The 26463-nt window shown below is 41.1% G+C and overlaps 1 protein-coding gene across 1 annotated transcript; it reads left to right on the top strand.

The window, feature by feature from the left end:
* Window positions 1-178: 178 nt before the first annotated feature.
* On the top strand, window positions 179-25657 carry LOC110988589 (tudor domain-containing 6-like). Its single transcript, XM_022252273.2, has 6 exons — window positions 179-864; window positions 10880-15325; window positions 15859-15971; window positions 17403-17484; window positions 18380-18549; window positions 19443-25657. Exons 1-6 carry the CDS (start codon window positions 336-338, stop codon window positions 22431-22433), a joined length of 8331 nt encoding a protein of 2776 aa, XP_022107965.2. The 5' UTR covers window positions 179-335; the 3' UTR covers window positions 22434-25657.
* The last annotated feature ends 806 nt before the right edge of the window (window positions 25658-26463 follow it).

Genomic DNA, 26463 nt, shown 5'->3' with positions numbered 1-26463 from the left:
CCAAATAATTCTTCGTTATAAACTGATCTGGATATGGTTACTATTAGGAATTTCAATTCCGTTGTCGTTTTAAACTCTGAAAGTTATGTTACTGACGGAACACCCCGGACACATTATATTATTTATTGTCCACCCCCATTTAAAAGTAGTTTCTTCAAATCCTAGAGCAAAGTGCACATGCTGACGACCATGTCATGTATGTGAGCTGAGACGCACGAGGGCAAGCAACTTGAATGAGATGAGAAACCTGAGTTAACGTGAGTTCCTTTTCATCATTCCTCACAAATGGTGATGCACAGGGGCCCCTACATCTTTTAGAACTGACGTACATAACAATGGGCAGCATAGCCCGGCGAATTTTGAAGAACATGGGGTCTCGAATTGAAGTGTATGTCACTGCTGCAGATGTGGATAGGGAAACGGGGTTGTTGAAGTTTTGGACTCAATTGGACCCAAATGAACTGGAACAAGTTGAGCAGCTTTCGGAGAGGTTCCAATTCATGGCGCAGGAGGCTTCAAGCCCGCTGCCAGATACTCTAGCGCCAGGCTGTTTGTGTATTGCTAAGTACCTGGAGGATGGTCGTTGGTATCGCGCCAGAATCGAGAATGTAACTGGAAACGACGTCATTGCCTACTTCATCGATTACGGAAACACAGAAATCATTCCTAGAAACCTTGTCCGGATGAAGGAGTCCGTTGGCAGTGATGTGTTTGCCCTTCCTGAGCAGGCAACAGAGTGTGTACTGGCTGGAGTGGCTGCCATCATACAGCATCGACATATCAAGATGGGGACTCATGGATACTTGAAGAATTCCTTGATTGATCAGACATTCATCGGAGAGCCACAACAACTGACTAAAGATGGTGAGTATATACTCCCACGCCCAAGAACTTTGTCTCACCATTCCAAATTTTCATTTCTTTTAAATGCTATGGGATTCTGAATGTGCCCATTTAGTCTGCCTGTTGCTGTCCCTATTGTATACATTCAGAGGACTGGGACAGGAATCAGTCTTCCGTGTCAACAGATATGCGGGGGATTTGATTGACAAAGTACAATTTAAGGCAGAATAAATAGGCACATTCAGAATCCTGTAGCGTTTCAAACCAGTGAGAATTTGGAACTGTACAGTACACGGAGTATACCTTACAGTTCTGGGATTAGGGAGCATAATAATGTGTATTTATGTCTAAATTATTTTCTTGTAAATACATTTTAATTAATATAATTTTCTTTCCTCTGTTTCAACTTTGTTTCAACCTTCTTGGCATTGGTGATTTTATGTCCTTTATTATGCATGGTTTTACAGGGTTTGGGGAAGTGAAATAGAACTATTTTGTAGACAACTGACATGAATGGAGAATATTTCTTGCAAACTGTCATATGTCAAGAGACATCAACACAATATCAACACATCAACACCTCTAAACACATACATGTACTACATGTACATGTAAATTAACAGTAATTTTTGTGATATTCGACAGTGAAGTATTTACCAAAACAACATTTTGGCTAGTAACAACAGAAGATTAGAAGTTTGAAAATTGCCTGTTGATGTTCGCTGAAATTGTTTCTCTGTACAGTGCCCGAAATCAATGTTGCTTCGGGCAGTGCATGTGGACCATACCATTATGCTAAACGGGTAATATCGTAAAGGGAGTTTTGAATGTGAATATGGCAGGATCAGGACTTCAACTGAAACTTCATAATTGCAAGAGTTACCATAATATTAACCCTAACCGCCTAGGCCCTTTTCAGAGGATACACCCTCAATCTTTCAAAATCCTCCAACTGCCCCCATGCAAAAGTGGTACAGCCTCAATCCTTCAAAATCCTCCTGTAGTTCCTCTCATTATGTTGAGACAGTGTGAATGGTAACCTGAAGCAGTATTATGGAAAATAATATTTGTGGGCATGAAGTTATGTATGGCTGAACATACAAGGTCTAACCTACAACCAGCAATACAGTTTTGCCATGCAGCCTCAATCCTCCAAAATCCTTCAGTACATAGGATGGTTAGGGTTAAATTGGAGTGAAAAGGGAATTTTCCAAAGTGTTTTTTAATTTTTTTGCATGGATTTTTGCCGGTCATTCCTATGGTAAGGTCCACGTACATGTACTGGTACGTTGCTTTGCTATATTGCCTACGGGATGATGATTGCATAAGCAACACTTCAATATGCTGCTCATGATACGGATCATTTTTTCATGTTAATAATTCCATTTTGCAAATATGAAATGTAACCTCAAAACATTGGATTTTTCTTTTATCCCAGATATTACAGTTTTGTGTCCTTTTTGTTGATCTACATGTACATGTGGAATATTTGTTGAAGGTGTTGGCAGTGTGTTGATGGTACTATCGTGTTGACAGTGTGTTGATGGTACTATCGTGTTGACAGTGTCTTGAGACTGATCAGTGTGACTGCTTGCAAATGAAGCCTCACATTTGTGTACATGTACCTTTATTGTTGCTTGGAAATGTTGAAAGGGTTCTGTGTGTCAGCTTATTCTTTTATTGCACATTTTTAGCAGGTTGCAGTCTGTAGCTTTCCACCTGCTGGTACCTTGTACCTTTACCTAGCAAATAGCAAGCACGACATTACATGCACACTTTGTGAGCTCTGTCCATCCCTGATATAATACATGTAGTCATGAATCTGTTTAATTACTCCTAGCCAACACAAGTGTGCTGGATATACAGTTGACTTGCTTTCAAGTGCAAATTGAAAGGCGAATAAACAGTTCCTGTACCTGATAATCGGGTTGTTAATCCTACCTGTATTGTCAGTCCAATGCAAATCATAGAGCCATCTGCATTTTGTGTGTTGTATTCTCACTTAGAATGGCAAGGGTGACTGGAAGTAGAGTATCAAGAAGAGAATATGAAAGAATGGCACATGTAAACTGTGGTGATACATGGACATGGTACATGTACATGTACATGTAAATACAGTGCAGGTGTCATTTACATGTATGTGTTCTTTGGTATCTCAGCCTGGTCACTTTGAAGCAAACTTTTTTGTGTATCTGCCATTGCACTTTTGATTTCAAATTAGAAAGTAAGACACCTGTAACAAGCAAATGTACATACGGGTGTGGCATGTTCTTCATAAAATGGACCAAAATGCAACCTCGGCTGTCATTTTTCAAAACTTCTGAAAGAGTGACTTTGATCATGTAAAATACAAATTAGCACCTTCAGATTTATAAAAATGGTTATACATGTATGGGGATAATTAGGCATAATATGTACTTGTGGTGGACATTTGGTTGGCTACCAGTGCAAATCAAATGGAGTTGAATTCATTTAAAGTTTTAGCCAAAGTGTTTACACCAGAGGACTTGATTTCAAAACTTCTCTCAACAAGGAGGAGAATTCAGTATATTTTTCGACTGATTTATTTTAAAGCACTTAAGAAATAACTTTTAAAAAATATAAGCCACAAAAAAAGAGCACAAAATTGACGGAAAATGATGAGAAAAGTTTAGCTCTCTTCATTCTCTTACCGTTGATAATCACTGTCACTATACCAACATATTTGCCAGGTCTTCTATATTTCGACCACCAAAAATCATCTTTAAGTTTGGCTGCGTTACAAATGTTATATTTGACAGAATTTTGATCACGTTTGAAAATTTTGCCGGTTATTTTGGAGATAACCCCGCTGAAAATAAAATTAAAATTAACAACTCTGAGCATTAGATTTTCATCATGAATCGTATTTTATGTCTCGAACGTCATTTTTTTGCGAACGTTATTCAGAATGACAGATTTTCTTTTGAGAAAAATCGTTCCAAAGAGAAAAATAGCGGAGCGTCGCCATTCCGTGGAGGGGTTCATAAATATCGAATAAAAAAGAGGGTGCACTATCTGGGTTGATGTCAAAGGTCAAACAGGACACAATTCAGCGAAATGTTTCTCTAACATCACCGCGAGAGATTGATGGAAGCCTCAAAATCGCCACTATCAGTATTTTGGACTGCGGTTTTTGGTAACATGCTTGAAGAAAATGTAATCGGTCCAGTTGTAAAAGGATGATGGTTTGGCTGTGCTTTTTTGCACTCTTTTCAAAGCTTGTGTTGTACATTGAAAAATGGATTTTACTCCCTTTTTTTGCGTTCGATTTTTTTGACACTAATGACAGAATTAAATGACATTCGCGACTGCCGACTTCGGTACCCAATCAATTGTGAGAGGTACTTTTTAATTTCGTGATTATGGTTTTAATATGTAATTTTAATATTTTAAGAAATATTATCACCTTTCACCACAAATAAATCTGTGTAAAATAACCTCAGGGATTATCACTCAGTAAATTCTGTTGGCTCGGATTTTAACAGGGAGTTCACGTCCCTCAAAATTGCTAACGTTCGAGACTTTAATTAATTAACTCCAATTAAGTTGAAAGGTTGACAGGGTCATCATTGTTCCAGATTTCAGCCATGACTTCCCTCAGTACATCAAACATTGGAAATTAATTCACTGCTGTTCACTTCAGGAAAAATGAACCCCCAAAGTTGAACATTATCTAATGATCCATATTTTGAGGAACCTGCCATATACATGTAATGATTCATCAAAACTGGTTTGTGAGGATCATGATGATTTTAGCAAAAGGGGATAGAATTTTCTTTTTGTTCAGGTTTGCTGCACATGTACCTGTGTACTGTTCAAGATACAGTACACATGGTACACATGTACACATACATGCTCATCTAGTTTCTTCCGTTTTTTCTTTTTTTTTTGTTAAAGAAATTTGAATGACAAAAAGTACCGGTAGAGTTTGTGAAATTTGAAACGAGAGTCCTACACGTACATACGTACATGCACATGTACTCATGCATATGGACACTGTATGTTCATGCATGCAATTTGTACACTAAAAACATCAAAGAAGCTGTGGTTTTGGAGGTGGTGGAGTGTACAGGAACATATTTTTATGGCAAATACCACTTACATGTAAATGTGAACAGAATCTCAACTGTTGTCTAGGTCTCTGGTCCAAACTCTGACCTCTGATCAGATCAAACATGGTTTCAAAGAAGTTTTGTAAAATACCGGTACCGTGTGTGGTTCAGGAGATACATGTACATGTATAAGTACCGGTACATGTATGTACATGCACCAGAGAATTGTGGATTGAAAGAGTGATGACTACCATCAGACAAAATTTTGAAATCATGTGATGACGTCATCATGATTATATGACACACATGTTTATATGTGAAATAAGGACTGACAAGTTTCAAGCTTATACATTATAGGCTACATGTACATACATATATACCCTCTTGGAGGAAAGCCACAGAGAATTAGGGTGCAGAAAAAAGGACTTACAATTAAGACAAAGGAAGAAATACGGGCGATTCACAATAGTGCGCCAACAAGAGTTTGCAGGCGTTGGCCAATCATAACATGTGAAATTTGTCGACCCTTTCCAAACGCGCATTGGGTCGACAAATTTTGCGCATTATGATTGGCCAACACGTTGCAAACTCTTGGTGGCGCACTATTGTGAAACGGCCGTATTGTACAAAACCAACAGATGAGATGCTGGATAAATCCAATCATTTAATAATGAGGAGAAAGAACTCATACAGAATCAATAAGCCACTTGCGAGTTAGATTTGAATAAAATCTGGTACACTATGTTATTTGATTGCACAGAAACATAACAATCTGAATTCCCCAGACTAAAGACACTGTTGTTATACCAGATTCGGGGCAAGCTTTTGCATAGCGACCACCATCTCTGGAATGGACTGGTTCCTTTGTGCTGTTTTTATCCATTGAGGACAGTGTATTGTTGCAAGGCATCTCTCATGTAGGTATTGCTTGCCCCAAATCATGAAGTATAGCAACAGTGGTTTTAGTGTGGAGAATTCAAGTTATATTCACGTGAATTTAAAGAACTCAGTGTACCATATTTTATTCAAATTTAACTCCCAAATGGCTTATTGACAATGTGGGCTGAACCTGTATCACCTACCAGTATTTGAGGGAGGAGGGGGACTATATTTGCCCTCGTCCTAGGGCTGAGTCAGTTTGAATAATTCACAATTTGTATATTTGATTAAATATCTGAATATTTGGTCGTACCGACAAGCAGATTGTTGATGAACAAACCATATAAAACATCAGTTGCATTATGCACACAATACGGTTCCCAGGAGCCTGTCTCCAGGGAACCCCCTTTGGGCCAGGTGGGTGAGAGCGTTCATGATACCAGCGGATCTGCAATGTGCTACATGTGTGGCGTTTGGCTCATTCCCAGCAGCGGCAGCTACCCCAACCAATGAGACACTGCGTCTGTCACGCTGGCTGGGATTTTTGGTGCGCTCGTCACACATCTCCTTCATCGCCAAGCGTATACAGCTAGAAGTAAAAAACCCACCCACCCTCCGCAACAGAGGCATGTCATAAAACGGTAACAATGGTTGACAAAACCTTGAAGGACAATCGAGTACCTTGCCTCCCTTGGTCCAATGATGGGCAAATGGCATTCCTTGACTGCTCCGAAACACTGCGGGAAACCCCACCTCGCGTCAAAGCATTGATGACTTCCAATGCCAGGTCGCCTTGTGGAATCCAAATTATTCTCCTTGATAGAACCCACACAATTGCATCACGCACCTAAGAACAAACAAAAACCAATAGAATGTCTCCTTGAATCATAAATGCAGTAAAATGTTCCTTTCATATTTTTGTCTTGGCTACTCGTACATGTGTAAAAATGTACATGTAGCTTAGAAAATTCTTAAGCAATTCCTACAAACACTCGGTTTTTTTGACCGGTTTAATAAATCTGTGCAAGTGGTATCAAGTGTTTTTTTTGTCATTTGCCCCTGAACAGCTACAAGGTGCCCTATAACCACATTAAATTTCAAATAATTTGTTTACTAATTTTAAAATGAGGAAAAAAATATTTTATTTGGTCATTTGTCACTCTTGCAAATTGCTTATCACAAGATTTTGGAACTTACATGTACCTCATGAACAATCTTGCAAACAGATGACAAACCAACTCCAAAGAGTTGGGCGATGGTGCGATATTCAACATTCGTATCAAGTCTCCACAAAGCTATGGCGACTTGTTGCTCCGTGCTTATGGCCTTTCAAAATCTTCTGTCTTGCTTTCGAATCACTGGTCTCAGTTGGTTGCACAGATACATGAACGTCGGCCTCGGTGAATACCCCGTTTACAATGTACCTGTTGAGTAGAGAATTTTAAACGCATTACAGAAAACAATTATTGGGAATGATTTTCTACAAAAAAAGACACAGTTTTGCAGAAAAACTATTGAAACAAAGCTACAGTCAAGCCGAGATTCAAAGGTCGATGCAGTTTATTCGTTTGGATTCAATCTATAAGACAAAGCATCTCTGAATGCGATAGAGCCATCACTTTTATCCATTTTGATGAAAAGTGATAGCTCTTTTTTTTTCAAGGAGTCCGAATTCCCACACACTGCAATTCTGTAACATTGAATAGAAAATGGGAAATGCGTAACGGCTTCGTAACAGTAACCACGGCCTAAATAAAGATCCCCCAAAGCATTACATCAAAGTTCAAACTAATGTCAAGGATGTCATACAGCTGTCTGCAGTGACAAAATCCAAAAATGAAAGTCATTTCCTAGGCCTTCACGGGCCATTACTAATACTATACCTCCACCAGTGGCCACTCTTTTGCATAACCCACAGCGCTCTGGAAAACAAGGCCGGGACCATCCCCATTGCAAACATCAAACAATACGATGTATGCATATCATCGTGTCTGTGTGATGTTTGAAGTAACATCTCCCTTCTCATCCGTTGAGATCGTTGATGCTGACAGTTTTTTCGCATTATTTGTAACACCAACATTAGGAGAGCGACAGACACAGCTTCGAAATCATCGGGTGCCATTTTGAACATGGGGCCGGACTGGGCTTTTCCGAAATCTTTCCAAGGATTTGACTTATCTCCGTTATGCTTTTTCTTTAACTCGCTATTTTTGAAGATGCCAGCTCATACGCAAGCCCAAAAGTGTCAATGAAAGACCCCAAAAGGCACAAGAGAAACACATTAGCAATTATTCACAGTGACATCAAATGATTGATTGCTAGGGTCCAGGATTTACATGATTTAGTTAGGAAACTTGAAACGTTGCGGTGAGGTGCCTTGCTGGCCGTGCTGCATGCTGCGCTGGCACAGCCACGCCAACCAAAAAATGCTCACCTAACGTGTCGGGTGGGGCCACGAGGCACAGCAATGTTTTACAGCTCCGTGGTCTTTTGCTTTGTTCAGTTTATTTTCCAGTGCGGAAGACCAGATGTTTGGCGGGAAAGCTAGTACAAAGCATTGTCATGATTGTGGGGACAGTTTATACGCTCGGATTTCCGGTCTGAAAATCGGGCCATGTGGGTGCCGGATAGAAGTGGGAAACCGCCATGCATTAACCGGGGAAAGGTTGACCTGTGTTTACCGAAACTCCGGGTTAACAAAAGAAGTGGGAACAGAAATTGGGAATAACAAATCCCGGGGTAATAAAAGCTTAACCCGGGGCAGCTAATCTCTAGGTTAAGCAGTTTGTAGTGGGAAAGGGATAATACTGTACATGTATCCATGTAGGTGCACATACACGTATAATACATGGGGTTTTCAGTTAGCAGAAGTTCAGTGATGAATACACAAAAAAGGGGCCTTTTATTGCAGTTTGTCACTTCACATTACACTATGCATGTACATGTACATGTATCTCTGCCAATCATGACAACAATGGGACTTTATCACACCTTACATGTAAGTGGTGCTGTCTCTTTGTGATGTTATAGTTGAGTTTAAGAAAGAGGATAAACCAGTAACAGCACGTTCCCACTTGAATTGGGAAAAGGTGGATCTTGATCCAGCATTTTGGTGTGATCGTTATCTTACCACAATGAAACTGCAAGTCGCGTTCCCACTAGCGCTTGATCCACCTTTTCAGATGGAAATGTCGAGCCCGAAAGGTCACTGAGTTTGGTATTGCGCATGTGCTAGCTTGCTGAGCGCGGTGTGGCGTGCTGGGGCGGCATGCCTGTGACCCTGCGGTGTTTTGGGTGCGGAGTTCTACTGACATGACGACCTTGAATCGGACTGAATTTTCAGCCTAGTACGTTGTCTCTTCAAACTTTGGTTCCGTTTTTGATACTCTGTCACACGCTGTGGGCTATACGCTAACAAGGAATTAGTTTTTGATGGAAAGCAAGTGAAATTACACAAATGAAAAAGGTTAAGAAACGGACGAATGTGCAACGAAAATTGTGAAAGGGCAAGGCACACATCGCAGCTTGTATGCATTGCGCATGCGTGGTGACACATTTTGCTAGCCCATAGTTCAGCAGTTGTTTATTGTGCATGCTGTGCACGTTAAAAATTTCACATGAGCTACACGCCAAAAAACATACTTCTTTGTTCATCAGACCGCAAAAGTTTCGCGCCACTCGTGCACAGACGGATGTTGACAGGTCAAATTGCCGGATCAGATCCCCCTTTTGCATTCCCATCTGATTGTGATCCGCCAATTGCAGGATCTGATCCACCAATTGGAGGATCTGTATCCTGCTCCAGAGGAGGATCAAGAAAGGTGGATCTGATCCTGATCCACCTTATAACGGTTAGCGTTCCCACTACACACAACTGCCCGATCTGATCCACCAATTGGGGGATCTGATCCGGCAATTTGGCAAAAGGTGGATCAGATCCCCCAATTGGGGGATCAAGTGGGAACGGATTGTTAATGCATTGTACAAGTATTACTTCTGTGAAAAGACTCCCATTGTTTTCGTCCCTTACAGAAAATGGGTTACATTCTGCCCGTCAGCTGAAAAGACTTGCTCGGAGTGTGTAAAATTAAAATACAGATGTTCCACATTCAGAATGTGCATGGCAAATGGTCACCCCAAGTGTGGAAGTCTAGGGTCAATATTCACGCAAATGCTGCTTCAATCATCATGGTGATCTCACTAGTGCAGTGCAAATGTGTGGTACACGTTTCCAAGTGTGTCATGTCTGCACCACAACCTTTTTGAGAACCACTCGATCCAAGACTTTAATGTTGGAAAGTGTGAACCAATTACGTGTATGTTATAATTTTTTTGTCGAAAATGTGATTAGATCTTGGATTGCAAACCATCAATACAGGTGTGGGAAATAGGGTAAAGCTATTCTGGCAAGGAATGTATAAAAAGGTGACATTACTGGCAAAGCCTGCTATATGTACATGTGCATGTGCACCACTAGCCTTTTGTAGGTGTCTTTTTTTAAATGCTTATTTCCCAAGTAGTTAGCATGCCTTTGACTTAACCAATGCTACTGCATGAAAGAGGGGATCTTAAATGAGTCAAAACTACAAAATAGTATTAATAGAAGTCAATTAGAATTGTTTATTTTGTAAAGAAACATGTTTGTCTGTGAAAATGCTAAACATTTGCATATACATGTACATGACTTTTGTCTATTTGTGAAAACGGGTGCTATTTTGCTTTAGCATGTGCCAGGTGCAAAAGACACATACATGTACATGCACCAGTAGTTGCGTTTGTATATCTTTCCAGAGTCAAATTCGCCTCTTAGTGAAAATGACAAAAGGATTTTTGCCCATGGTTTTGCCCTTCATTGCTAAAGCTACATGTACATCTATGGAAGACAAATTTGTCTCTTGGTGAAATGTAAAATGTGGTACAGTTGAGTTTTGCCTGAGGGAGATCATACTGATTCGGCTGATTTTAGTAGATTTGGTAAAAAAAAATTACACCAAGTTGTTCGGTTTGAAATTTGATGAGCCTTTCCTAATACTGTTCTAATTAACACCATTGGCATTCATTTGTCCTCTTATTTCATCTTGCAGGTCTGGAGATGAAGCTCTTCACACAAAATGGTGACAGCTTGTCTGAGAGGTTCATCTTGAATGAATTTGGAGCACGTAGAGGCCCCGGCATCCCCATTCAGACAGCTACCCCAGCAGCACAGATGAAAAGAGGTTACACTCAGATTACCTTACCCCTAGACAGCCGCCACAACCTCTATGTCAGTAACGTGACCTCTTTAGGTCAGTTTTGGATCCAGCAAGCAAGCAAGACCCAAGATCTAGAGAACTTGATGGACAGTATCAGTGCCCAGTATGATAGTCTCCGTCCTGGAGAGAAGACATTAGGAGCTTTCGAAGTGGGCACTCCTTGTATTGCAAAGTTTTCTGATGACGGCGCCAACTATCGAGCTGTGGTAACAGAGACAAGGGGTCCAAAACAGTGCACTGTTCAGTTTGTGGACTTTGGCAACTCAGAAGTCAAAGACGCAGCAAGTTTAAGGGCCATCACTGATGACTTGTTGCAGCACCCAGCCATTGCCATAAAATGCTCTCTGAGTGGGATCAATGAGCACTATAGTTCCACTAGGGCTGTGGAACGATTTGAGGAGCTGACTGCTGACAAGGAGTTGTGTGGGAAGGTAGTCGGGATGAGTGGCAACACTTGTAATATGCTGCTCTTGGATCCCCAAGGGGAAGAGAATGCTGATATTGTCAGTGTGCTGGTGAAAGAGGGTCTGGCATCTCGTTCTGTTGAGAATTTCAGTGCTCAGGCAAAGGGTGGAGCCAGTGCAGGAGCGTTTAATGCAGGTGGGGATGCAGATGCTTGTAAATCCTATGTTGATCCGAAAGTCAGCCAGGGCTCCAAAGTTGTCATTGAAATCATTGCCATACGAGGAATCGATGACTTTTCATGCCAGTTGATGGAGGATGCTGAAGCCTTCAATGCCATGATGGATAGACTGCAGACTGATTACTCTGCAACTTCAGGCACAAGTGTATTGAGGTCACCGACAGTAGGTCAACCTTGTTGTGTCAGGTTTACTGAAGACAACTGCTGGTACAGGGCCCTTGTCGAATCTGTCCAGGGCAGAGAAATTGGAGTCCAGTATGTTGACTATGGAAATAGGGAAGTTGTGGATGCCTCCAAGCTCATGCAGCTCAAATCGGAGTATTTGACACTGCCACTTCAGTGTATTGATTGCAGCTTAGATGGGGCGCCAGCTTTGGAAGGAACTGAAGCAGAGAGAGCTCGCAATTGGTTGGACAATCACACTGAAGAAAACTCTGTTGCAACTGTGACAAGCATACGAGGTGGCAGATTTGCAGTCATCTTAAAATCAGTAGAAACGGGAGTCATTCTGAATGATGAAATCAAGAAAGTACTGCCACGGCAAAGAGTGGAAAAGAAAATAAAGACCCCACCCAGAGCACAGCCCTTGCAAGAAGAATCTCGGCCCATGCAGCACAGTCCACCAAGAAGCCAGCCAGTCAACTCCATGTCCGCATCTGTTGCTGACCTCGGGTTCTGGAGTGAAGTCAAGCTTGCAAAGGAGGCCGATGTCTACATATCTCATGTGGAAGACCCAAGCAAATTCTTCTGCCAGTTGGTATCACAGGAGGGTCATCTGAACCTTCTAATGGATACCATCAACAGCAACGCCATTCAGTCAAAGCTGAAGCAGCTCCAGCAGGCCTGTGTGGGAACACCATGCATTGCCCAGTTCTCTGAGGACAACAGCTGGTACAGGGGTGTCATCAAAGACCAGAAGCCTGGCTGTTATAGGGTCTGCTTTGTGGACTATGGCAACGAGGAGGATGTTCCTCTGGGGAAAGTCAGCAAGATCACAGAAGACCTCATGTCACTTCCACAGCAGGCTGCTTCCTGCTGCCTCAGTGGTTGGGACTTGACCTGGAAGGAAGACAAAGTCATTCAGCATATGAAGAACTTGGCAGCTGACGTTGAGAAGTTCCACTTAACTGTACGGGAATCAAAAGGTATGTCTGTTGTACAACTAAAGTGGCAGGGTAAGGACATGCTGCAAGAGCTCAGGAAAGTTAGAGACAGCATTCCCAAAGAGGTCAACCAAACAACGAAGGCTTCCTCTCCACCTCGACAGAAAGAGAATCTGGTAAACAGCACCCAACCATTTACCATTGCATCTGCTGTAGAGAGTGTCAAAGTTGATCAGCAGGTCATGATGGCCGCCAGTGTTGTGAAAGGCCCCACAAAGTTCTTCTGTCAGCTGTGCTCCCAGTACGATCAGCTCCAGGAGCTGTCTGCAGATATGAATAATCACTATGTAGGCTCTAACCCCAACAAAGAGAAGTTGAATGTGGCTATCCCAGGGGCTTTCTGTGCTGCCCAGTCTTCAAGTGATGGAGCATGGTACCGGGCCAAAATACTTCATGAAGCCGGCCCAGGCAAAGTCAAGGTTAAGTTTGTGGACTATGGTGATAGTGATGTTGTGGCTGTGGACTCCCTGCACAATCTGCTGCCTCAGTTTCGCAATCTTCCCACTCAGGCCATCAAGTGCCGTATGTCAGGCATGATGCAGAAATTTGAAGCAGTGGTTGTAGACCAAGAGGTGATGGTCAAAGTCAAGACCAAACAAGATGGGAAACTAGAGATTGAATACCAAGATGATGCCTTCGGTGCTAAAGTCCAAGAAGTTTTTGGCCCTGTGGTTCCAGCATTGCCCATCCATGTTGGTTACACAAAACAGAGGAATCTGGGGAACACAGATCAAGATGTGTATGTCTCCCATGTGGACAACTTGCAGAAGTTCTACATCCAGGTGTGCAGTCAAAGTGATGAGATCGATGTGCTGCAGCAAAAGCTCAAAACTGCATACAGCAGCAATGCTAGTGGACTGGTCTCTTCAACTGCTGTTGGTACACCATGCTGTGCCAAGTTCTCTGAGGATGGTGACTGGTATCGTGCAGTAGTCACTGGGCATCCTAGTCCAAGCAGGGTCATAGTCCAATTTGTAGATTTCGGCAACAGCGAGGAGCAGTCTACATCAGATCTGAGGTCCCTCAAGCCAGAATTTCTTCAACAAATGGTTGGTGCAGTAGAGTGCAGACTCAAAGATGTTGAATCCGCAAATCTGGATGTTGCAAACGAGTTCCTCAATTTGACAGTTGATAAAACCATGAAGTGCAAGTTCCACAGTAGAGAGGAGCCTTATGACGTCGAATTCCCAGATTTGTATGAGGAGGTGAAGAAGTGGCAACAGGGTTATGCACAGCAACCTGCATCAATATTGTCTTGTCCACCTTCGAACATGTTAGTTGTAGGAGTGAAGGAGGAAGTTTATGTCTCCTCTGGTACCAGCCCAGCAAGTTTCTGGTGCCAGCTGGCCCGGCAGGAAGATACATTGAACAAGTTGATGAATTCCATTGACGCACACTACAGTGCTCTTTCTAATGGTGAAGGGCAGATGAGATCTCCAGTGATAGGCAGTTTCTGTGTTGCTCAGTTTGCAGATGATGGCGGTTGGTACCGAGCCAAAATAACCGAGGTCCATGCCGATGCATGTGTGGTGACTTTCATTGATTATGGCAATTCAGACAAAGTGCCCAGGCACCTGATCATGGACATCAAGGAAGACTTCCTTGTGGCAGAGCAGCAAGCTTGCTTGTGTAGTCTTGGTGATGTAGACCCTGTAGCTGCAAACTGGACAACGGAAGCATATGATGGCTTTCTCGACCTGACAGGTGACAAGAAACTATTAGCTGAGGTGATTTCAGTTGATTCCAGCACCTCTTCACATCAGGTGATCCTCTTGGACCTTGGCATGAGCCTTGGGAAAAGACTTATTGAAAAGGGGCATGCAAGACCTGTACCTGTATCCACCAGAGCCATCAGATTTGGCTCTGAGAGTGAGGAACTACCAGACCAGCTCAGAACTGAGCTGAGTGGTTTCAAGAAGCTGGACATCATCCAGGGTTCCTTGGAGAAAGTCTATGTAACTGTAGCAAACTCTTTGCATGAGTTCTACTGCCAGATTGCTGCTAAGGCAACAGGAGACTTGGAACCCTTGTCAGAGAAACTACAGTCAGAGGCCGAATCACTTGAGGACATCACAGCTGACAGTATCCAGGGAATGCCATGCATTGCCAAGTTTTCAGACGATGAACAGTGGTACCGTGCAACAGTCCTAGCAGAGAAGGGAGACATGGTTGAAGTGTTCTTTGTGGACTATGGAAACAAGCAGAGTGTCCCACGAGACCAGGTCAAGGCCTTGACTGAAGACTTCTCAGACCTGCCAGCACAGACCGTGAAGTGCGCCCTCGCCCACATTCCTGGATCCACTGCCAGCGATGACACTGCCGTGGCTGAGTTTGAAAATGTGGTGCTGGAGAGTGAAAGCTTGACAGCTGAGTTTGTTCGTCAGAAGGGCTGTACCTGGATTGTTAAACTCCTGAATGATGGCCAGCCAGTTGCAGAGGCATTGGGTGTCGAACTGCTGGAGGAGATTTCAGGTGAGAAGAATTAAGATCCTAGTCTTTTAAAGGGTTCATGATAGGAATTTTATTTGGGGATGTGTTGTGAACTTTCTACTCCCTTAAATGTAAGACACCAATCTGACCTCCCTTTTACCCTCATTGAAAAGTGCATTTTTTAAAAACATGTACATGTAGCTGTTCCATGCTTTTCCTGACAATGAGATAGCTGTTGCTGTGATGTAATCAAACTTGTCAAGGGAAGACACTGTTTGGGGGATTTATTCAAATTGTCAAGCCACAATTTGCTCATTGAAAACAGTTGTTAGAAATTTTGCCAACTTGTCAAAGTAATGTTTAAGGTAGAAAATATTTGAAATTCTTGCCAACTGCAATGAAGAAATAGCCGTAGCACTGAGGGTTTCTGATGACACCACAGTTTTCCTAACTAATGAAAATGCATAAATAGCACCACAAATGTAAAATCAGGTAAAATTCACGAGAATTCTCAAAAATTATGCTCCATTGACCATGTAATCTTCAGCCATGAGTGTGTATTTTTGTCTCATTAGAAGCTCCTGAGCTACATGTACCGTCACCTCTGAGAAGCCTGAGCTATACCCAGGCACCGTTGAAAGCTTGCCAAGTTGTTGAAGTCTTTGTCACTGCAGTCAACAGCCCTGAGGTAAACACAAATTGTAATGTCGAATTGGCATGATGTAATTCTGAACTAATTCAGTGAAACCAAGCACACTGTACAAATTGGGCAGTGGAAAATGGATTTCATCTAAACACTTTGCCTTTTATGGAGCAGCAAGACCAAAGTTATAAAGTGATGTGACCAACATGTACCTGTATCTTAACTCGTGTTACAATGCACCAGTACATGTACAATACAAATTGAACATTGCAAGTAATAATTTTTGGGGAGGGGCTCAGAAAAGAAAAAGTGCTACTTTAAAGAAAGTTTGACATATATAAAATACCGGTAAGACCAAAATCACAATAAAATGTACTGATGAAAGTTATACCGGTAAACTCAAGATACATGAAATGTTCTACACTGAGCTCATTTTTTAGAAGCACTAATTTCACACTGAAGTCGTGGTTCTTTAATGGAACATTTATCTGCCTTAATAAATACCAAAATTTCTGTGGAAAGGTGAAGGGATTGAGGTTCACAAGCTGTAATCATGAACTTTACTGTCACCCTGACTGTATGATTCTATAGGGACTAAAAAATAGCACATGCTGGTAACAATGGAACATGGGGCAGGTCTTTTCGCTCTTTGCACGCTGCCACCATAGGCATGCAGAGCTTTGGTCTGACACTTTGTAGAATCGCATCAGAATCGCATCCTTGCAGCTTTTCAAATATTGTCCAACCGCATTGTAATAAGAACTACACAGCACATGCACAATTACTAAGCAACATACGCGGGAATCACTGAACCAGCTTGTGTAAAGATTGAGATCGAGGCTCTGCATGCCTATGGTGGCAGCATGCAAAGAGCGAATAATCTTGCTTTGAGTTTGCCTACTATGGGTACTAAAAGACTGAGGGGGTTGGAAGGGCAAACATGCATGTACAAATACCTGGTACCTTGTACAGTGTACATGTACTTCATCATGGCTTTGACTTTCTTCAAAGGTTTTTACTTGGGTGTGCTTAAACTCAATCAACATCCGTGAAGACGTAAAGCTTCAAGATTTTAAGTATTCAAAAACGGGAATCAAAAGTACACATACGTGTAGCTTGCCTTGAAAAAAATGTGTAATCTCACAGCCATCGGGTTTTCTGTGTGAACTCAATACTTTCATGGCATATATGTATCCATACATCATCAGCTAGTTAATTTAAATTTAAAATTTGAAAAGAGAAAAAAATGATACCACTTTGGGAATCCTGAGACTGTTCATGGGTCATTGCACGATTGTCATAAAACAGTCATTGTATTGTGCTGATACACGTAGGTACGCTGTACATGTGATTTGAAAGAGCACTCCCTAGGCATCTTTTTAAAGAAATGGCAACGTACGTGAACCATTTCAGAATGTAAGTTAATCACTTTTTCTGCATTAAGATCTGGTTGTGTCATCTCTTTCCTCTTCTCAGGATTTCTGGTGTCAGTTTGCCAAGACTGAGGATGACCTGAATGTTGTCATGGATAACATCCAGAGCTCGTTCATTCATATGGGTGAGTTGACTTATTTTTTTGTTATTCAATTATTTGCTTACAGCTAAAAAATGCAACTCTGTTGTGGAGGCTAGGCATTGCCAATAAAATAAAACTACAACTAAAGTACTTGCAGTACAGTTAATAATGTACTTCAGGGGTGAGATTTCTCAGCTTTTTAGCTGATTTCAACTTTTTTGTTTTGGATTTCAGCTTTTTTTTTCCTCACTGGCTGTGTACAAAAGTAGAGGAGATTTTCACAGTTCAGCTTCTTCATGCCTTTTTTCAGCTGTTTTCAGCTATTTTTATCATTGGTCAATCTCACCTTTGGTATTTATACCAGTGTAACAGTAATTTGAGACTATAGCAGTTTGGTGCAGTTTATTTAGGAAAAAGGATTTTATACTTGAAGAACTGGAAAAAGAAACAAAAAAAGGTATATCAACAGTTCCTTTTTTTTAATTGGGAGAATAAAGTAGAATGTAAGACAGTTTCATCCAACAGCCAGAGCCAAAGGGTTAGAATAGGATGTTTTAAGCTCTGAAGGATTGAGATAACAATTATAATGAGTAAAGGTAGAACTTGTATCGTTAGTGGTGACCTTTAAAAGATCACTCTAATCTATTCCCTTTGCATGGGAATGGTTTCCAGGAATGGAACAAGTGTTTGTGGACCAGTCATTCAGATAAGTTGTTAATTTCACAAGATGACAGACCCTTACACGTGACTCATACATGTACATTGTGAATGGTTGTGATTGACTGAAAAATTAATTTTGGTCAATCTCATACATCCCCAAAGCAGTACAGAAAAGATTTGTGTACCACAGACCCAGTCACATCTGTTGCTCATCAAATTGGCAGAATTGTGCAATTGTCTAAAATTCCAAATTTTTCTGTTTTTTTTTTGCGTACAGGAGAAAACCCAAGGCCACAAGACATGCATCTGAGGCCAGGGCAAGCCTGCCTTGCTCAGTGTGCACAGGATGGTTACTGGTATAGGTCAGAGGTCACAGAGGTCATGGGGGATTCCGTGAATGTCCTATGTGTGGATAATGGCAAGACTCAGACCGTCTCCAGTAACAAGGTTAGAATTGTAGTTTGGAGTCACTACTGCAGAGTAGACGCTCTCACCTGCAGCAGCCAGCAACAGTGTGAAAATTTTCTCCAAAACACTCAAGGGTAATTCCAGATATAAGGGGTCCATTTTTGGTGTGTCCCTGTCACATCTGACATATGATTTTGTAAGGTCAAAACACATTTTCTAATTTCCAAGAGTGATGAATTAATGCAAATTACCTGCCGAACAAATAGTAATAGTTTGAAATCAATTCTGGTGGTATTTTCATGTCAAGTAACAAAAGTCACGGGTAGCAGGGACACAAAAAGGTCACACTTTTGGACCCCTAATATCTGGAATTACCCTTACATTAATTTGTGAATCAAAGTCAGGAACAGGGTCATTGCACTTCTGAAAATATTTTGAAAATTCTAGTAAGAGATACTTTTCTAAACAGCAACAACTGTTAAGCCAGGTATTATAAAATGGCAATTCTTGAATTGCTATATTAAGCAATTATGTATAAGTTGGACATGGAATTCTCATCGCTACTCTGACAACAAATGGTATCAGGTGGGAATAATTCTCAATTTGTTAGATTTAAGATAAGATTTCATAAATTGCACTCTCTTAATTAAAACAACAGTTGGTGTTCTGTGTTATACTGTCATGTGCATGACATATTTCCAAAGTCAACGTTTTCTTAACTCCTAATTTTAAATTTGAAATCTTAGTTCCTCCTTTTTTCAGCAATGATATTCCTTACAGATACTCTATAAAATACAGAATGACTGTTTTGCAATCTGTTTGAAATATTCCTGAACTGGTGAAATGTTTCCAGTATATTTATTCATGCAATTCCCTCCTAATATTGTTAGGAAACAAGTGTGAAATTTAATTTTCCTGTATTTCTTTTTCAGGTCAGAGCAATTGAAGCTGGCTTCATAGACCTTCACAGACAGTCATTCAGGTGCCAACTAGCAGGGGTGTCACCCAGAAAGGAGGTCTGGGATCAAGATGCTGTAGACACCTTCAAGAAGATGACCTCTGATCACTCCCTGATGGCAGACATCTTAAAGCTGGTTAAGAGTGGGGAGGGTAATACAACTGATGCTGTGGTGATCTTGCATGACGGCGCTATATCACTGTCTGATCTGCTGGTTGAGAAGGGTCTTGCGCAAGCAGTGGAAGTACATCAGTACAAAGAAGAGGAGATGGATCGTTCCTTCGGTGAGCAAATCCTGAAGACATCCCCTTGGGAAGGGCCAAAGTATGAGCAGCCAGTCTTGCCATCAGGGGAGAAGCAGGAAGTGGTGGTTCTCTCAGTCACAAGCCCCTCAGAGTTTTACTGCCGAGCTGTGGAATCTGACCAGAGTGGTATACCAGCCAAGATTAGGTCTGAGCTGGAAAGACACATTGGAGAGATGATAGGCTTGAGCAGGTTGGTACCAGGTAAAGGCATGCCATGTGTTGCCAAGTGTGAGGATGAAATATGGCAACGTGTTGAGATCCTTGATGTTCTCCAAAATGATAGGGTCAAAGTTTTCCTTGTTGACCAAGCTGTGATGCAAGAAATCTCCATTGACAACCTTCAGTTGATTACATCCACTCTACTCGGGCTGCCACTGCAAGCTGTGAAGTGCTCGCTAGAGCCAGCTCCTTCTGGATCTGACTGGTCTGAAGCAGACACTATGGCATTCAGAGAGCTCATTGAGGGAAAGACACTGCAGGCAGAACTTGCTGAGGGAGGAGTTCAGCTCTTTGATGGGGATGAATCAATTATGCAGACATTGGTCCAGAAAGCTGCAGACAGGAATGCCAAGTTGCTGCAAGGAAAGTCTGAGGAGAATTCTGAAGTGAATGAAGTTACTCAGCCTGAAGTGCCTATTGTTGAGGAGGAAGATGAAATCTTCACCGAGAGGGATAATCTGCCAGATTCCTTTAAACAGGCCTTTCCAACACTGGACCTAAAGGCTGACCAAAAAGTTACCCTGTGTCTGGTGACAGTTGACAGCCCTGATGAAATCACCTGTCAGATTGACCACGAAGAGCTGAAAGTGTTAGACATCGAACAGCAGATGACAGAGGTCTATGCAGAAAATACACAAACCAATCAAGACACCAACTGGGTTCCTAAAGTTGGAGAGCCATGTGCTGCTAAACACTCTAAATATGATGATTGGTACCGAGCCACTGTGGTGTCTGTTGACCAACAACTGGGTGTGAAGGTCTTCTATGCTGACTATGGTGGCACCGACAGTGTCCTCTTTGAGAGTGTTCGTGAGTTGGAAGAGGAATTGAAACAACTCCCAGCTCAAGCTATGAAGTTTCATCTGAATAAGCCTCTTATGCCCCTGACAAAGTGGAACAAGAAAACTAAAGCGATCATGGAGGGCCAAGACACAGAGCGAGATTTGCACGCCAAGATCCTGGAAGTCCAGGAGAATGTTGTCATTGTAGAGCTAGCAGAGGAGGACCACTCATTCCTCACCCACCTAGTTGATCAGTCTCAAACTAGCTCTGTTGACAATGAAGATGAGGAAAGGGAAGGTGAGTTCTTTGATGCAGTTGATCAAGCTTCAACCGAAGAAGAGGAAACATATGAGGATGCTGATATTGATAGGGCATTGGAAAGCATACCTGCTGACACTGCCACTTCAGGAGACACAAGGGATGATGTCCAAAAAAGTATTGCAGAAATTGTTGAAGACCTCTTTGAGAAAGCAGCTAAGCAAGCGTTGGATGATCAGAAGAGTTTAGAGGCAAAAGACGAAGACACCAGCAGTGGCTCCAACCAGAAGGACTCAACCAATACTTCATCTGTGCCTCCATTTGTGGGTGGCCCCAAGATGATCAGCATGAAAGACATCCTTGACCAGTTTGTGGACCACACCCTGCAGAAGATAAATGAAGAAGACAATGGGGGTGACATCAAGCAAACTGATGAACAGGAGGCAGATAGTGATAACTGTGTCGAGGATGAAGTTGGCCATCCGTCAGATGGAGATGATGAAGAACAAGAAATCCAGGAGGTTGTTAATGGAGATTTAGCTGATGAGGAAGAAACATCTGAAACAGGTGGTGAGACACTTGATGTAGAAGACTCTGCCACTACAGAAGCGGAATATGACAGAAGTGAAAAGTCTGAAGAATCTGCAGCTGTTTCTCTCCCAGATGATGCAGAGCAAGGTACCGAGGATCAACCTGATGAAAGTGCTAAAGATTCAGATGAAAACCAACAAAATGAGTTACCAGCTACAGAGCTTGGATCAGAGGACCAAAACTTTGATGATCAGACCCTTAAGGAACCAGAGTTAATTGATCAACAGGATGGACATATGAAAACAGAGGAAACTCTAACAACTGAAACACGACCTGAACCACAGACAGATGAGCGACAAGCAACTCATGATCAGGATGATTCTGCCAAAGAAATGATAGCAAGCGTGGATCCTGGCACAGTTGAATTAAAGGAGGGACAGGTTCTTGAAGATCAGCCCTCTGTTCAGGATTCAGAGGCAGAAGTGCCAGCTGTAGAAAATCTTACACCTGTCACTCAGATGGATGCAGAGAATGTATCTGATGATCTGACTTCCGCAAGAGAAGAACCTGCTGGAGATTCACCCAACTTGCCGCTAGATACAGAGGAGGTACCCCCACAATCTGCAGAAGAGGAGGGGGTTGAAGTAGATCCAGTTGGTTCTCCACGGATGGACATTGCCAGTGAGATAGTAAAAGGTGAAGAGTCCCCTACAGATGCTGCAGTTGAGGTACAAAATGGGTATCAGGCCACACCTGGCAAAGAACAGTCCTCAGGTCAGGAAGATACTGCTATGGAGCAGGCTGCTGCTGAAGGCCCTGATGAGGAATCACAGGATCAGGATGAGAAGCAGCCAGAGTTGGAATCATAAATCTCATGGTTCATTTATAGAGACCAGTTGGGTCCAAAAGATAACAGTGCCTTTACAACCAAGGAAACCAAAGTTTCTTGGGTTGCATTATCAGTTGTATTTGAAAAGTTTAAATGAATCACTATTTAAGTATTCAGAGAAAAAATAAAAGTAGATTTTTTTCTTTAATTGATTGTCTTGTTAGGGGTACATTTAGCTTCATAATGTGAACTTAGTAAACAAATGTTGTAGCTTGTTCACTATAATGGTCCAGTTCCAAATCCAGCCGACAAGATTTTGAAGATTATAATGGCTTTTAATGGAAGGTAATATTTTTTGCTTTGGTTTGCCATGTTTATAATTCTGTTGAGGAATTTCTGCCAACAAACTGCATTTTGCACAATATCTTTTTGATGTGAGCTCACATTTTAATGATCTTTTACCATGTGACATGCTCCATAATCAGAAGTAATGCATAGTGAAGTAGATTTTCACACAGACTTGTAGAGACACACCTCTTGCCATATTCATGGTTTTGGGTTTAAACACAAAATGGAATGAAATAAGAAGTTTTAGTGCTTGTATATGTTTGCCTTTGTGTGCAGAAAAAAATAGTGTCAAGGAAAGATAGATCGATTCTAATTTCACTGTAGAAAAATAATGGTGGTATTGTGCCTTGTCGTTTCCACTTACTTTTGATGAGTCCATTCATCCTCAAACCTCACTGCAGTCTGCAAAAAATATCTTCAGTTTGATTTCTTATTTTTCATACCAAGAGTATATAGATGACTAGTGTTGTGTTTGGGCCTCCTGGCCTGTGTATGTTTTTGTTTGTTTTTAAGTCAGACTCTCTGCTTTGTCCATTTCCATAATGATGCTTAATGTGCCCCTTTAGAATGCCTTATGTACTAGTACCTGCTTTGCAGCTAAAAGTTGTTTAAGTTCGACCATTTCATTTCACTGTCAGCTACCATGGTTATGAAATAGTTGTACATGTACATTAAATGGACCTATGCCACGGATACCAAGGGAACAAAGTCGTTCACATTGTAACATTTAGCTGTTGCATTTGGGTTGGGGTTGGGAACTAGATATATGTACATAGCATATGTGTAGTCATTTAAAAAGTCCTCACTGCAAAGGAGTTTTGACTAAGTCACTTACAAACCACATGGCAAACTTAATGAGACAGTTTAAAACATGTAGGGGTTAAGGGTACAGGTACATGTAGATGTGTTCTAACATAGTACATGTACTTGATTCACACTCATGCTTGGTGATGTGACATTCTGTAATGCAAATGATGTCATGGACAGTAGTTGACATGACACATCCATATGGTTGTTGCTTTTACAAAGGACATATCTACGGTATAGCATCTTGCAGGGTTGATGAATTTACACCAACAGAGGCATAATAGGTTATGTTTATTTCTATTTATACTCATTAGGCACTGAGCAACCCAAAAAGTATGAAAGAAAGATGATGATGTAATTGTATTGATGTGCTTTGTAGTATGATAGGCACAGATATCTGTGTCAAACCAGCAACTACATGTAGACTATCGATGCACATACTTGGAGAGTGTCGTTGGTATGTATTCATTTCTTTATTTTTCATTAGTAGAATGTGTAGCTTTTTTTTATACTTTAAAACTTTGTTTATGATTTAACCAAAAATTAATTCCATATTTTTTGTATGTTCTACTTTATTGATTATGTCATTAGTCGATACTTCATTCTAATTGCCTTCCATTTTTTACCATTTGAGTTGTTTCAGAGTTCAAGAATAAGAGTTCAGTGTTACTTTAAGAAAAAAATCTGGTCAAAGTTGTTGCAGATTATGTCAACAAAAATGAAATTTGATACCTGAATGAGCTTAGGAAATCAGGGGAAATCATTATGCTAAAATATATGAAGTTTAAAAAAAATGATAAAAGCACTGTTCATGATTACAATGTTAAAGATACAGTGCCACATAGTCATATTCCACATACATGTACTCAGCAGTCAAGTGAGCATATATGTGTGTACTGTAAGGGAGGCATTTATTTCCTTTAATGCATTGTCATTGTTGGTGTTGTTTTGCATGGCATTAACTTTGTTGGCACAGTTAGATCGCTTTTCTATTCAGTGATCCAATCTGGAAGACTGAAAGTCCAATTTAAGAAATGTTAAACCACAGGCATTTGTATTTGTGTGTCTATTGTCCTGCATTTGTTAGTTGCTTTATGTGGGGTGAAGTGTTCCATTTACTAGACGTAGTTGTAATGTAGTTGTAGATATGACAAGACGGTTGTTCTAGTTCACTTTTCCAAGACTGGTTCCATGGCCTTCACATGTACAGACGATAAAGGTATTTCCTTTGCTAGAGCAACTGACTCTTTCTACTTGGAGATGCACAGCCATTTGTTTATGCTGAAATCTGAAAACAGAATCTTTTGTTCTTGTATGGATCATGTAAATGTGCGCATCTTATAGCTCAGAAAAGTGTCTCTTGACAAGATTGATTTTTTACTCAGGATGTGAAGACACATACACACGTAGTTAACATACTTATCTTTCTTGGCTGCAGACATGGTTGCTACAGTGTGTGACTCTTTGTATCGGTGTAACAGACATACAAGTGCACATTTGTCTATTGACTAAATCTTGAGTTATCTTGAGTTACATGAATGTTTTCATTAGTCTCTGAGCCGTGAGTTTGCACATTAGTTATTTGATACAGCTTTCTGGCAGTGGACAAGTGTGACAGTTTGTCTGGAGAAGACATAGTTTTGTAGCACACATCTTGGTTAACAAATGTAAAAGTTCAAATCAAGAGTGAAATTTTCTTGCCAAGTGACACCAGTGTTTAAGCCTTTGCTTTTTCTTTGCACACAAAAAAATAAATGTTTCTGTTGCAAAACATGCAATTCAGATTTGGGTGTTTTCTTATTTTCTCTTTCAGAGCCCTGTGAAATTAGTTTTTCCCAAAAGTGAATGCATTATCCCATTTCATTGTGGCAGAATGAATGCTGCGGGATAACTTCAAAGTCATGAAAGTGGAACTTGTGTTTTCCCGTCCAAACGTAAGTTGCTGCCACAATTGTAGTTCAAGCTGTTGCAATGTGCTACGCGAGTCTTTTCCTGACATACTGTTGGCATGGCTAACCACTAGCATTTCCATGTGTGTAACTGTGAAGGAAAATATTCCATTTTGTATTCGTGGAGTTGAGAATTAAAAGGCCTGTTAGAAGCCTACAATTTCTCATGATGTCTGATTATTCTCTTTACGTTTTGTTACATTTGTGATTCCAAATCCTGGACCAGAAGTGCTTAACAGATTGATGTGAAGCCCATATCCATTTGTCTGAGTCATTTAGGCTAAGTTGGGATTCGTGTTTATTTCAGCTTCATCTACAGCTTTGGTTTCATTTTGGGCTCTTGAGCAACACTTTTTAGAGATAATCGTGAAAGTTTTATTTCTTATTTAAAACTGCAAGTATGCCTTTTCAACAACCCTCTCAAAAAAGTATTGTATGATTCTGTGAAAGCTAGTCTTGATAGTGCAGCAGTTGTAAAAATAATTAGTCGCCTCTCGTTATAAAGAACACTGCTATAACAAAACGTGTGCTGTTATAAAGCACAGATGTTGAGAATCCCAATTTCTTGAATTGCTATGTTTTTGTTTTTTCACTCTTATAACAAAATCCTGGTTATACCACAGTAATTTGTCCGGTCCCTGCAGCTTTGTTATAATACCTCAGATAGTTGCCTTATTCAACAACGTGCAACTTGACCGTGTATCAACATTTAATAATACCCACTAAGAAGTGATAATTCCCGCTGCGTAAATCAGGCGCTGGCACCTGCACTTGAATATGAGACAGTTTAATCGATTCTGATTGGTCAAGAGTCTGTGTGCACATGGCTTGCCAAGCACCCGTCAAGTCTGTATGAGGAGATTCTTTTGGACCACTTCCACAAGGAATATACAATAAAATGGACGGGGGGTTGGGAAAATGAGAGTAAAAATCTAGTATAAATCATTGGAAATCCATCATATATTA

The sequence above is a fragment of the Acanthaster planci genome, linkage group LG18, assembly GCF_054643075.1.
Source record: "Acanthaster planci isolate LZ-2023a linkage group LG18, COTS_SCS, whole genome shotgun sequence".
NCBI classification, from domain to species: domain Eukaryota; kingdom Metazoa; phylum Echinodermata; class Asteroidea; order Valvatida; family Acanthasteridae; genus Acanthaster; species Acanthaster planci.
This window is presented reverse-complemented; position numbering and strand designations above follow the sequence as displayed.